This window comes from Podarcis melisellensis (genome assembly GCF_964234715.1).
Source record: "Podarcis melisellensis genome assembly, chromosome: 8".
NCBI classification, from domain to species: Eukaryota; Metazoa; Chordata; class Lepidosauria; order Squamata; family Lacertidae; genus Podarcis; species Podarcis melisellensis.
Window position 1 is genome coordinate 60,382,801 of NC_138540.1, and position 13,767 is coordinate 60,396,567.

The 13,767-nt window shown below is 45.1% G+C and overlaps 1 protein-coding gene across 3 annotated transcripts in view; it reads left to right on the forward strand.

The window, feature by feature from the left end:
• The window catches only part of RIMS3 (regulating synaptic membrane exocytosis 3), a 57,066-nt gene extending 43,594 nt beyond the window's left edge, over positions 1 to 13,472 (forward strand). For 2 of the 3 annotated variants that reach the window (XM_081921206.1, XM_081921207.1), the window contains exons 3-7: positions 4,941 to 5,082; positions 6,186 to 6,298; positions 9,058 to 9,159; positions 9,963 to 10,102; positions 12,733 to 13,472. In XM_081921206.1, coding sequence (XP_081777332.1) covers positions 4,941 to 5,082; positions 6,186 to 6,298; positions 9,058 to 9,159; positions 9,963 to 10,102; positions 12,733 to 12,945 — 710 coding nt within the window. In that variant the 3' untranslated portion in view covers positions 12,946 to 13,472. Of the gene's footprint in view, positions 1 to 4,940; positions 5,083 to 6,185; positions 6,299 to 9,057; positions 9,160 to 9,962; positions 10,129 to 12,732 lie in introns of all 3 variants that reach the window. The other variant, XM_081921208.1, reaches the window with a different exon arrangement.
• The last annotated feature ends 295 nt before the right edge of the window (positions 13,473 to 13,767 follow it).

Here is a 13,767-nt window from a genome sequence, read left to right on the forward strand (position 1 = left end):
GTGCACACAACTTCTTTTGCTTCTGTTCTGAAAATTATCCTTATCTACACCAGACTCCTTCATTCCCTCTCTAGGGGCGCCAAGTTTTAAAGCAGGCTGTGCTCCTGCATCTGTAAGAGAAATTTAGCAGCTTTGTTTTGCTGTCCAACTGCCCACACCTCAGTCTGTGGCAGCATGGTCATGAGTCAACACCAGCTGGCTTCTGAATCACATCTGCCTTGGTGTGAGGCAGTCATGTGGATGGCCCCTACATCAGACAACACAGCACCCAAGCCTTAGAGCCTAAGGTTACCCGGATGCAAACTGGAAAGCCCTGTTTGCCTTTTATTTGTTGGTCGGCTTGTTTTAGTAATTACATTTGCATCCCGACCTTCCTTCCATGGGAGCCCGGGGTGGCAAACACAAAAGTGGTGAAATAAAAACAATTTTAAAAATGTAAGACAGTCACATACCCTCATATCTAACAATTTTGAGGTTGCCAGAAATAGTCTTTCAGCTAAAAGATGTCTGGGAAAGCAGAAACATATTAAAATTCCAACTGAAAGCCAGTAATGAGGGAAAGAGACACCTTACCAAAGATCATTCTACAAAGGAGCTGCTACCAAGAAGTCCCTGTAATGGGTCAGTGCCAACTGGGAAGCACCCGGTGGCAGCACCTCCAGCAGGGCCTCCTGTGTTGCTTGTAGGGCCTGAGATGGTTGGTACTGAGGGGAGGCACTCTTTTAGGTCCTTAGGTCTCAAGTCATTTAGGGCTTTGCATGTCAGGCCTGAAACCTTGAATTGGGCCCTTATAAGGCAGGAGCTGTGTGCTCTTCCACTCCTGCCTCTTCTCCACACCACCCTTCCCTCTGCTTTCCATCCCTTCCTGCAGCAGGTCAAAGGCTGCTGCAGGTGGAAGTAGAGAAGGACAAAAGAGCTAAGGGGAGAGATGGGCTTGAGCCTCCAAACAGGTTCTTTTGTCTTTAGGATTGCCACCTGACCAGGGAAAAACCAGCCTGCTCTGTTCCTGTGCTTTTAACTGATGCTTGATAAACAGTTCAAACCACTGCCAAAGGTACAATTTTGGTAGCTAGTTCAGAAGTTGGAAAACTAGTGCCTTGCATTGTTGGAATTTGACATTAAGTTTAATTTAGCATCTAGGCCCGTGAGAACAAACCTTTATCAGTCCAAGGTTCCCTCATTTGCAACCTCCAAGGGGCCATGTGCAGGTGGTGGGCAGGGCCAGAGGAAGAAATGGTGAAAGAAACAGTGAGGAGTATACAAAGAGTTATATTCCAGCCAAACAAAACTCACCAAGGTCTACAAACACTAGGGCTGCCATATCTTGAAGAGCAAAAAGAGGACAGCCCAAGCCGCTGCTAGCCTGAGCGGGGAAAAGAGGTGTGAGGGCTGCCAAACCACTTGCCTCTTTCCCTGACTTGGGCTGGCAGTGGCCGCAGCATGCAGAGCAGCCTGAGCACAAGCCGCCCAACCCCTATCCCTCCTCCAAAACCCAGACATTTCATTTAAAATGTAAACATCCACCTGGATAGGCATATTGGCCCCCCAAAAGAGGACATGTTCGGGTTTTGCCAGATGTATGGCAACCCTAACAAACACATCATTCAGGAAAATGAGAAGCACCAGCATTATCACCATCATCATCATGTTCAAGGACATTCTAGCCAGCCAAACACACTCAAGGAAGGCGTGAAGCAGGGCCAGTGAAGTGTGCAGCCTGGGGAGGGAAATGAGGGTTAGTTAGGGAGGATTAGAGGGTTGCATTTGGCCCCCAGGCTTCAGATTCCCCACTCCTGATCTAGACCAAATTGCTATCTCTGCTAAGGTAGGGTTGAATAGAATTTTAGTCAAAAACATATGGAAGACACCAGGGTGGAGAAGGTTAGATGCCGCCTTGCCACCAAAGATCTGGAGGAGGGAGATGTATTTTCAGTAAGATGGGCTCACCTTCCCCTTTGTTTGGCTCCGAGACACACAGAAGTGCCTGAGTTTAGAGCTGGAAGGGTTTAAAAATAGCTCTTTTATTTTGGATTCTCCAGAGGCCTGGCAGGAGGCTTGTCCGCGTGAGGCTTCATTGCGCAATCTGTGACAGCCTCAAAGAGCTGCTCTTGAGCCCCAAAATATTGTGAGTGGTGCTGGTAGCTCAGTGAGGAGGAGGCTGCTAATGAGCGGAAAGAAGTACAATCTCTCGCACAGAGGCAAGCCTTTTCGATAGGGCTGGGCAAGTTTTCTTAGGCTCGGTTCTGAATTGAGTCACATAAAATGAGCTGATTTGGGATTTCTTTGGACCCATCTTGAATAGCTTGGGTCTATTCTGGAGACTAGGATGTGGGTGGTGCTGTGGGTTAAACCACAGAGCCTAGGGCTTGCCAATCAGAAGGTCGGCGGTTCGAATCCCCGCAACGGGGTGAGCTCCCATTGCTCGGTCCCTGTTCCTGCCAACCTAGCAGTTCGAAAGCACGTCAAAGTGCAAGTAGATAAATAGGTACTGCTCCAGCGGGAAGGTAAACGGTGTTTCCGTGCGCTGCTCTGGTTTGCCAGAAGCGGCTTAGTCATGCTGGCCACATGACCCTGAAGCTGTACGCCGGCTCCCTCGGCCAATAAAGCGAGATGAGCGCCGCAACCCCAGAGTCGGTCACGACTGGACCTAATGGTCAGGGGTCCCTTTACCCTTTATTCTGGAGACTCCCAAGTTTTGTCACACTCCTGATGATATCATTGCAGACATGACCAGCTCTGGGGACCTTTTCTCCTCCACCACCCAAATCCATGGTTATATCTGGGTGGCACAGCACATGCTTTGCTCGCAGAAAGTCAATCCCCAGCATCCCTAGAGTGGGCTGAGAAAAATGCTTTCTGAAACACTGGAGAGCCACTGACACTCAGCATAGACAACACTAAGCAAAATGGAGTATTGGTCTGGCTTCGTATAAGGCTTTAGGTTCCTTTGCAAGCCCTCTCTTTCCATTGTCCCTGTTTCTCAGAAATGATACGGGGTGCTGCTCTGGCAGTGGCACCACTGTGGGTACAAAGGGCTTCTGGATCCTGCGTAGCCTTTGGTAGCCTTATCCTCCGTGAATTTGTTTAATACTTTTGTGCAGTCGTAATACAAGTTGCTGGCCATCACTACACCCCGTGGGAGAGAACTGCACAGTTTAACTATGTGCTGTAAGAAGAAGAAAATATACCTCTTTGCCTGTCCTGAATCTTCCAATGCTCAGCTTTCTTGCATGGCCCCAGCTGAGTTCTAGCATAATGAGACTGTGCACGTGCAGGATCTTGTTTTTCATTCTGAGCCAGCAAAGAATTTGGAGGACAAATGCAGCTCACTTCATCATACATCCAAGCATTTTGAGCTTGCTCCAGAGGGCAATGTTAAGTATTTCATCACTGAAAGATCAACTGAGCACATTAAAGGCCTTTTGAACTTGTTTTTTTAATATAAAAAATATTGGTTGTGAATAATTTATCAAAGGGCCAGGGACTGGCAATGCAGGGATCAGAAATCTGTTGTAGGGAGTGCGCAGTGTGAATCTGCTTTGCTCTCATCTGCTTTCAAGTATTCGCAAGCGATGCCACCCTTGATTCTCCCCTTCCAGAGCCTGGGGGTCTGCAAGTCAGGGACTGTTTCTAAGTGGTTAATCTTGTCCGCTCTACTGTCCCTATCTGAGGGAAAGGTCAGTTGTAAAGGGCAGGTAAACAGCATAGCTGAAGCGCAAAGTGGAGTCTTGCTTTGGTGAGCCATCCGGAGGAAAAATTCACTCTCTTGTAACTCTCTTTGAATTACAGCTTGGCCACAGGGGATGGGGGTGGGGAACACACTAATGGAGACATATTTGCTGCTCCAGGTTAATTGCTGTGGATTCTGATGTTGGCTAGCCGTCTGATTTCAGTTGTGGTTGTGCAGTAGAATTATCAACTTTTTTGTTTTAACTTAGGACAAAGTGCCACATTTCGGAAATTCTCCCCAGATGTCAATTCTGCCTTTGAAATCCCGGTAATGTCAGGACATACGGCAGCCCTGTTTTAACCATAGCCCACCCTTGTACATTTAGCAGTAGATGAATTGGAGGTGTTTCTATCCCCGTTCTGAAAAGCATCACTTGCTAACACCTAAAGCAAAAGCACAGAGCAAGTGCTCCCCTCTCCCCACTATGGTGGTGCAGAACATGAACTGCGAACCAGGAAATCCCTGAGTGAATATTAACCTCAGCAATGAATAAACTTGCTAGCCTTAGGCATGATACTGTCCCACATTTGTGTAACTAGCCTCTGACCCACCAAGATGAAGGCAGTCCACTGGGGGATCAACATTTTTGCTCCCTCAGACCATGGAGTTGTGAGCGAGTTGTGCCAGTAGGCTGTGTACAACTCAGTGGTCACAGATTCTGCAAACCTGCCCCATTTTCTAAGCCTTAGTTTACCATGCCTCAGTCTGCAACATGGGATGGGGGATACGATCATGCTAAAATATAAACAGATTGTCAAAATCTGTATATAAACTGAAAGGTGATGGAAAAGGAAATGTCTAACTTAGTGTGTTAGACATTCTGTTACAGTATGCAAAACTATACTACAACACATATTCATTTTATACCAGTTTAGTGGTTTCCCCCTGATAATTCTGGGAGTTGTCATTTGATGAGAATTCTTTGTTGTTTAGCTTCCCCCACCAGACTTTCCATGTCTGGGGCGGGGTGTGTGTGTTAATAAGCATTAACTAAGTTTAAGTCTGTATTAGATGTTAATGATGTTGTAATTTTCAAATGGAAAGGTGGGGTATAAATGTTTAATTAATAAATGACATTGTGGCGTAGATGCATCTCAATAATTTGATGGACCTTAAGGCGTCTTGAAAGCAATAATAACCCAACTATGGGCACTTTTAAAGTCTCTGAAATCTACTGCCCCCCGCAAGTATAATGATTTCTTTCTTTCAGATGGTGGGCCAAAAAAGCTTCGTAGTAACATCCGCAGGAGTACGGAGACTGGCATTGCTGTGGAGATGAGGAACAGGGTCACCCGGCAAGGCAGTCGGGAGTCAACTGATGGAAGCACCAATAGTAACAGCTCCGATGGCACGTAAGGCCCAGTGGCAGTGAAGGCCACTTTTCTATATAGGGCAGATGTCCCACATCTTTTTGCAAATGGCTTTCAGGTTTTACAATCAAGCGGTATTAAATTTTATGAAATAAAATAAACATAAATAAGCATAAGCACAGGAGAGACAGATGACACAGTCGTTCCCCAGCGGCTTGGTTTTTTTCTTTTAGTGATCTACTGTTGGCGGCTCATAAATGGGACAAAGGCACAAGAGGAACAGGAAGCAAGATGCCCTGGTGCTTCCTGTTCCCCTACTCCTCTGCATTATCAAAAACACATTCCTCAACAGAGGCTTCTGCAAGAAAAGTGAATGAAAAATGAGATAGTTGGCCTGTCTTTTCCTGCTTTGCTTCACCATCATGTCTGAAACCACCCTGTGGCATGAGGAAGGAAGGAAGGAAGGAAGGAAGGAAGGAAGGAAGGAAGGAAGGAAGGAAGGAAGGAAGGGGCAAATGAAGAAGTGGCTCACATGCCTTACCCTCCCAGGCTTTATCTGAAGGCAGGGGATGCATTTCTTCTGAGGGAGATAAGTCCTCACACAGAAGACCCCTTTGTTCCTCATGGAAAAAAAGATGTGCATTTTCCAGACCTAGTGTTAAAGGTTGACATGGTTGAAGGCCCATATCCATTGACCAGAGCCCTCTTAGCCAGCTCCTCCTCTTTCCCATTACACCCTGCTTGTTCACCCAACTCTCAGGCAGGATGAGCAGGTAAAGAATCATGGTGGGGAGATGGAAGCAGAATTGCTGCCACGGCCTGCTTGGCTCTGTCTGTCAACCAGTCAGGTGATAGCACTGATGAGGCAGGGGAGCAGAAGCTGCTAGCAAGAGAGGTAGTGAGGGGAGTAAGTCTGCTGAGGGAGGGGGTCCCACTGATGGCATCTTGCCCAAGGGTCTGCCAAAACCTGGGGCTGGCACTGCATCTTTTCCATTAGACAAAGGGATGCAGGGATAATAGTGAATCTTGTTTATGCATCTTCTCTCTTTTCACCTCTCAAATGTCCAGTGTAGCACCTGCTCACTGTATTTCCACACTGCCATTTCTCTCCCCTCACTCCCTAACTCTGTTGTTCTTTCCTTCAGGTTTATTTTCCCCACAACTAGGCTGGGAGCTGAAAGCCAGTTCAGCGACTTCCTAGATGGGCTGGGGCCAGCACAAATCGTAGGACGGCAGACACTTGCTACTCCGCCAATGGGTGAGCGAACCAGTTCTAGGCACTCAGTGCTACAAGGTCACCTGAACACCCACCTAATTTGGATTTTGTGCAGTTAACATGCTATCAAAGTCATCTTTCACTGAGATGGCATGGCACAGGGGCGGATTCATGCTGAGCTCTTCCAGACTGACCAGAATGGTGCTGTTCCTCTGGCCCATTGTTGAGTTTTGATGTGTGAATCACAGGTTCAAATCCTCACAGAGCTATGAAGCTCTCCAGATAGCTTAAACAGGGGTGGCAAATGCTTGGCCTGTCTGATGTTGCTGGTCTCCAGCTCTCACCAGCAACATGGCTGACGGGGATGATAGGAGTTGAAGTCCAGCAACAACTGGAGGGTCACAAGTCCCCACCCCTGCTTTAAGTGGTTCTTATTAGAAACAATCAAAGAAGGCCAGGAAAGTGTGCCAAAAAAGAGCCACAAATCCCCTTTTCGTCGTTGTTAAGAGGGAATCTGTGATCGCCTTGTGTTGATAACCTTGCTATTATGAGGTATAACAAAATGCTCTATAAATACACCTGTTGTTTTGCAATTGAGGTGTGAACCTTGAATCTTTTCACTCCAGTACTTAATTTTGAAAATGAAGGTTTTCTGAGAGATTCAACCACCCCTCCTTGAAAGCCTGCCTTTTAAAACTCCTCTCGTCTTTTTTATATGGGAGTAGGATGTGGTTGTTAAGCAGTGAGGAAAGGTCTATCTGCACATGTTCAGAGGTACTTCTACATCTTTTTTTCTCGTGTTCCAAGCCTGAGCTCTGGCTCAGAACAAGGACCCCTTCCCCCAATGCTGTTCTGTTCAAGATCTGGTTCTCACCTCCTATCAGCTCCATGTGCCACTGTTACAAAAATTCCTTTGAGCATACTGTTCAAGATAAAGCAACTGTGAAAATGCACTGTTGGCATAACAGTAGTTTTCTTAAAAGGAGAGCTGCTTTTGTTTTTCTGTTTCTTGTGCTGCTTTCATCTTTTTTATTTTCTTTCTGTGCTGCTTTATTTTATTTTATTTCAATTTGCCTTTTCAGCCTGAAAACCGTGCCCTCTAGTGGTAAGATATGAGATTACCGATGGCTCATTCTTCTCTTCTACAAATAAGACTTATCATAAAGGAGTCTTCCATCCTTTTGCACTCCTAGCAATGGAGAACCCAGTTTCTTTTTTGCCCTCTGCTGGTTAAAAACAGGAATGATGGGCATAGACAACAATCCTAGGGCTGTATTCACATGAACAGGCAAGACAATTTTGCTTTGTGCTGTTCACACATTACATGTGGGATAAGCAAGGCTTTTTTCAGCCAGAACTGGCCGGAACTCAGCTCTAGCACCTCTCAGGTGGGTGCCATTGCTGTTATAAGAGAACAAGGGAGGTGTTCATGGTGAGTTCTGGCACCTCTTTTTCTTGAAAAATAGCACTGGGGATAAATGTGTACAGAGAGCAACAGGCTGTGCTTTTAGCTCCACCCTTGATGTCACATTTGGTGTTTGTTTCCTACTTGTGAGTAAGGGCTCTGCATAATCAGAATACCAGCACAATCAGATGTCCTGATGTGAAGAGCCCTCACTCATTAGCAGTTGCTCATACATTGAACTTCCTCGCAGAACTGAGGCCCACATGTGGTGGATGGGGCAGGGAGATTCAATGTCGGGGCAGTGTTTAATGCATGGCCCTGCTTTCTACACATTTATTCCCTGTACACAAGTCATGTGTGAATAGGGCTACAGTCTCAGCATAAAGGCAGGACAAGACCATGCAGTTCTGTGGATACAGCACTGAATTCTCCTCTTTGGTGCTTTCTGAAGAGGATCATAGCTCAGATGTAGAGCATCTGCTTTACATGCAGAAGGTCCCAGGTTCAGTTCCTATCGTCTGCAGGTAAGACAATGGGAGACCCTGGACAGCCTCTTCCACTCAGTGGCAAGGAACCTATGGCCCACTAGATGCTGTTGGATTACAAGTCCCATCATCCCTGATCAGTGGCCATGCTGGCTAGGAGGTGGATGGGAACCCAGCAACCTCTGGAGAGCAACAGCTTCCCTGTCAGTGCTGTAAGCAATTCCTGAACTCAAGGAACCAAGGAACTCAGTTAGTAGATGCCAGATTACTAGGTTCCTAAGCTGTCTAGCCTGTTCAAAAGCATCCTGGCAAGGGAATGCATCCTGGTGAGGGGCTACTTTTGGTAAACCCTTTGCACTGATGGGGAAAAATGTTTTCATCTGGTGAACCCTGCTTCCATTTTATATTGTTTTGTTTCAATATTGTTGTTTTATTATAGGATTCTGATGTGTCTGGATTTTTGAACCCCCCTTTAGCAGTGTTGGCTGGTATTCATTGGGACTGGTAGGGCAGAAGGCGGGGGGGGGGGCAACCGTAGGTGGAGCCAGAGCCAATGACAGGGAAAGCCAGCTAATTCTGGTTTTGTTCCCATCCTCCTGCCTGATGAGTTCTAAAAAGGCAAAACTGAGATGGAGGAGCAAGCTGACAGCCAGGGCCACCCCCGGGCTGGTTTTGAGTAAGAGGCATGCAGGGTAGGAGCAGGCTGAGGTTGGTGGGACAGCGCCCCATTTGCCTTTAGAGACCACCCTCCACTGCCCTTTAACCTGTATCCAATCCATGGTGTCACAGTATTCCAAATGTGGATATGCTACAGAAATGTCAAGGTGGCATAAAGCAAATTGCAGAGATGATACATGACCGGCACAGGACTGTGAATATGTTGCCATGCTGACTTCTCTGACTTCTTCTAGGTGATGTCCACATTGGAATGATTGACAGGAATGGACAGCTGGAGGTAGAAGTAATAGAGGCCCGGGGACTCAGTCCAAAGCTAGGATCCAAGTCTGTTCCCGGTGAGTAGCCACATCAGAGAAGGCCGTATGGATAGAAAATATGACGTATGACAACCGGCATGGAGCAATTGGATGTGGTTTGGGGAAAACAGATTAGTGGACTAAATTTGGTCCATGCACCAGAGGTATCCCATGGAGGAGTTAATTGAGTTGTTTCTAGTTGTTTACTTTTTTCAGAGTGCTAAACCTAGTCATTATACACCCTCCTGCCTCCTCCTTTAGAAGTAGAAAGAATATGTAAAATGGGGTTCATGTTTGTAGAGAGGCAACTGGGAATTTGAGGAAAAAGTACAGGGAAGACTGGGTCTTTTCCAGTAACTCCTTCCTCACTTAGTTTTTCCTTCCCATAGTTTTACCATCATTCGTCTCACTGAGACACCCAATTCTCTCTATCATATATTTTTTAACTCTGAACACACAGATTATTATTATAAATTGACTTAGTAAGAGTGCTAATAAATGCTTAACATTTAATTAATTCATGAGATGTTTTCATAAAGTGCTATTTGATTATACCTTTGTTGCCTAAATATCTGGCAGTTCCTTTTTAATCCTGCCCCAGCTTCTACCTTTCTCTTTACCAGAAGGCAACATTTTATCTGAGTTTCCCTGCCACAGGATAATTTTGTTTAACCATAAGGGCAAATGAAAGTGCCTTAATGTAAGAATAAAGTCTCCCCTCAAGCCCTATCCCCCAGAGACCTAAAAAGTGTTTCATCTGCTAGACCGCCTCAAAAACCAGCCCCGAGACATAGCTGCTGTTATAACAGGCCCTTCATGTTTTTCTCTCTCTGCCAATGCAGCCACCTACATCAAGGTTTATCTGCTAGAAAATGGCGCCTGCTTGGCCAAGAAGAAAACAAAGACTGCCAAAAAGACCTGTGACCCGCTCTACCAGCAGGCCCTACTCTTCGACGAGGGCCCTCAGGGAAAAGTGCTACAGGTGATTGCTTTCCTCCTCTTTAAAGGGTAAGAGGATCACTACCACAGCTCATCTTCCCTCGGACAGAATATGTCCCGGTAGTACATGAGGGAAAGAATATTCTACAAGCTTTTATAAAAGGGCAAAGTGAAAGTTTCTGCTGAGGTAAAATGCCCTGGTTATGGGGAGGGGTTTGGTAGGCCTGTGTGGGCATGTGGGCAGCAATAAAAAAGCCAGGGTGGTGTAGTGGGTAGAATATTGTACTAGGACCTGGGAGACCAGGGTTCAAATCCCCACTCAGCCATGAAGATCACTGGGGCCAGACCTTGGGATAGTCACTGCTTCACAGGGAGGTTGTGGGGATTAAATGAGGAGCGGGGAGAAGTGTGTACACTAAAACCGCAAGACAAAGGATTTGCTTCAGCAAAACCCCAGTTTTAGACAAGAGTGAAAATACATAAGGCATGTTCAGGCATTCACAAATGCTGAAAGTGAATGAGCATTTCCTCAGTCCCTTATCTTTCCCAGAAGTCTGCTTTCTCAGGGTTCCCCAATGCAAGTGGAAGCTCCTTACAGATCTTCCCCACACAACAGGGGAACTGGCAGCCACTGTTCAGGGAAGGAACATTTTCAGCTCTACCTGGAGAAGTTGGGGATTGAGCCTGGAACCTTCTTGGTTGCAAGGTAGATGCTCTGCCATTGAACTATGGTCCTTCTTGCATAAAGCAGCCCTTTGGTTGACTCTGTAGGGAGGGATTAAAAGGGATATAGTTTATGAATGTCAGCAAGTTAAAGGCAATGGAGCTCAGGATTGCTGACTGCATACAAATTACATTTATTTATTTATTTATTTATATTATTATGAGCCATGCATATACTATTCTATTTCCTGCTTTCCTGTGTGTATAAATGTCCAGAATCCAGTTCAGATACAAAGAAATTAGAGGTGTCATTTTAGATTTCATATGGGGCCAAGGAGCTGATGTTAAAAGCCTGCTCTTCAATATATTCAAAATAGATTGTAGACAGAAAAGGAAAGGAGAGTAGCATTAAGGGCTCATTCATACCTTTTGCCCCTGTGCTTTCTAGGCACAGGTGGCACAGGCTGTGCTTTAAAGTGCTGTATCCTCCTCTTTAAAGCTGAATAAGAACAAACAGAAATTTGTTTTTTTTTTTTGTGGATTGCTGTTTGCTCTGATTCAGCAGTAAAGAGTGGGCTTTCATGGGGAAAGTGCCAGGGCAAAGACAAACCCAACAACCACAACGCTTGGACATGGTGCTTTAAAGTATACACCTGTGCCTGGAAATGCGGCATAAAAGGAAGTCTAGATAAGCCCAAAGACTATATGTTTGTGGTTACATTTTTTATACTTCATAGTTGGCATAGGAATGTTAACCACAAAGGTCAAACAGTTGCACATATATTCCCTGTTTTGGAACACAGGGATTTAATTGTTTATTTATGTATATAATTTACAAGTTTACCTTTTTATGGGAACAGCAGCTTACAAAAATTAGTACACAAAAAAATAGAAGATATAGTTGTTACGCATGTCTAATATACTCTCTGTGCATGTTTGCTCATAAATAGGGATTTTTCTCATTTTACCAAATTCAGTAGTAGTAGTAGTAGTAGTAGTAGTAGCAGTAATAAAAATAATATTAATAATAATAATAATAATAATAATAATAATAATAATAATAATAATAATAATATGCTGCCCATCTGACTGGGTTGTCCCAGCCACTCTGGGTGGCTCCCAGCAGAATATTAAAAACCCATGTCTGCAGGAGTGTGTAATTCATACATTTTTGTGTGCCATTTTCACTAATAAGTGCATTTTATGCATGCTTCCCTTAATATGCACATTTTTTTGGTCACAAAATCTGGAGAAGTGCTAATTTCAATGAATGGTTATGTTTTGATTTGCATATTATTTCAGGAACTGCAGATTAGGTAGTAACCTAACCAAATGTCTCCCTAGTCAGTTCCACTGAACTCATTGGGACTTACTCCCAGGTAAGTCAGTATAGGATTGCACAGCTTAAACTGCTTTTGCTGCAATCCCTCTTCACGCTTGCCTAGGAATAAATCCCATTGAATGGTATGACTCACTTCAGAGTGAAGATGGATAGGACTGTCCTGTGGATTATTTTGTCACTTAGCGGCTGTATTGCACCTCACAGTAAACCGGGGTGAATGGTTTATCACTATGTACAGATCACTCCCACTTTGCTCCCCTAGGGAGCAAAAAACCACAGTCCTTGGCTTAGTATTACATCTGAACTAGGGTTCAAGCAAGCCATGATCTGAAGCTAATGTTTGTTCTTGGCTTACCAATCATGGGTTGTTTGGAGCGAAACAAACCACAATCCCTGGTTGAAATGCAATGCTTTTGGGGAAGATCTTCATGTTCTCTGTGAAACACTAATCATGGTTTAGGATGGTGTGTGAATGCACCCAATGTGTAGAACTAGGGAGTTGGCTAGAAACATAGGGGCTCCTAAGGATTAATCATGTGGTCTGAAAAGGCGGACAGATTCCTTCCCAACTTCTCTAAGTAGCATATCTGGTAGGCCTCCCCCTTACTTTTTACTCCCCATAGTGAAGTTCTGCTGGCAGTTCAACTTCTCCTTCTCCTTCATTTTAGGTGATTGTTTGGGGAGATTATGGGCGCATGGACCATAAGTGCTTCATGGGAATGGCCCAGATCGTTCTAGAAGAGCTGGACCTGTCCAGTGTGGTGACCGGTTGGTACAAGCTCTTTCCCACCTCCTCGCTGGCGGACTCCACCATCGGACCCCTTACGCGACGTCTCTCCCAGTCCTCTCTAGAGAGTTCAATAAGTCCTTCTTGCCCTTAAGGATGGACTGAGAGGAAAGAAGGAAAGCAAAGGAGGAGACACCCTGCTCTGCCACAAATTTGGTAGCATGGTTTGTAAATATCCCATGTCTTTCCCTCCCATCACCCTTCCTTCTACTTCTTCACAGAGGGAAGACTGCTACCAACGATTTTAGGCATTCCCTCACTCACCCTGCAGGTATGCGATTAAAGGAAGAGATAATTCCAGAATGTGGTGGGGGAGGAATTAAAAGGAGATGTGGGGGGGGGGGGAGGAAAGGAACATGTGATAAAAGGCAAGTCATGCGACTGGCTCCCCATTTTCAAGACTGTTGCATCACTTTCAAACAAATTGCCTTTGAAAAGGAGTCACCCATTTCTCACATCTCTAATGCATTTTGGGGGACACATCTCGAACCTGACTCAGTTAATCTCATTGCAAGTAGCATGTTAATTGAATATGTTTCTTTCCTGCTCCATATTGTTTCATTTCCATATCTCTGAAGGAGAAAGTAGAGCTTTTCTCATTTTTGTTTAAGAAAAAAGAAAGACTGACTGAAATCAAACACTATTCAGCTTTTTAAAAAGGAATGTAGCATCTTCAGACATTATGTAGCCTGTCATGTGCTCACAATTCTCTCTGCAATATATGGGTAGACAGTTTTCCTCCTGAATTTCTGGGTGCAAGCCTTGGAAATGTTGAGCAGGCAATCAGAGTTTTGTTTGTCTTGCATATAAAGGGTGGGAAGACAGGTGATTCTGCCAAAGTTGTGAAGTGGGTGGGGGGGAGCTATAAATGGTGCATTTGACATGACTGTTAAGTTTAAAGCATATTAAGGTTCCT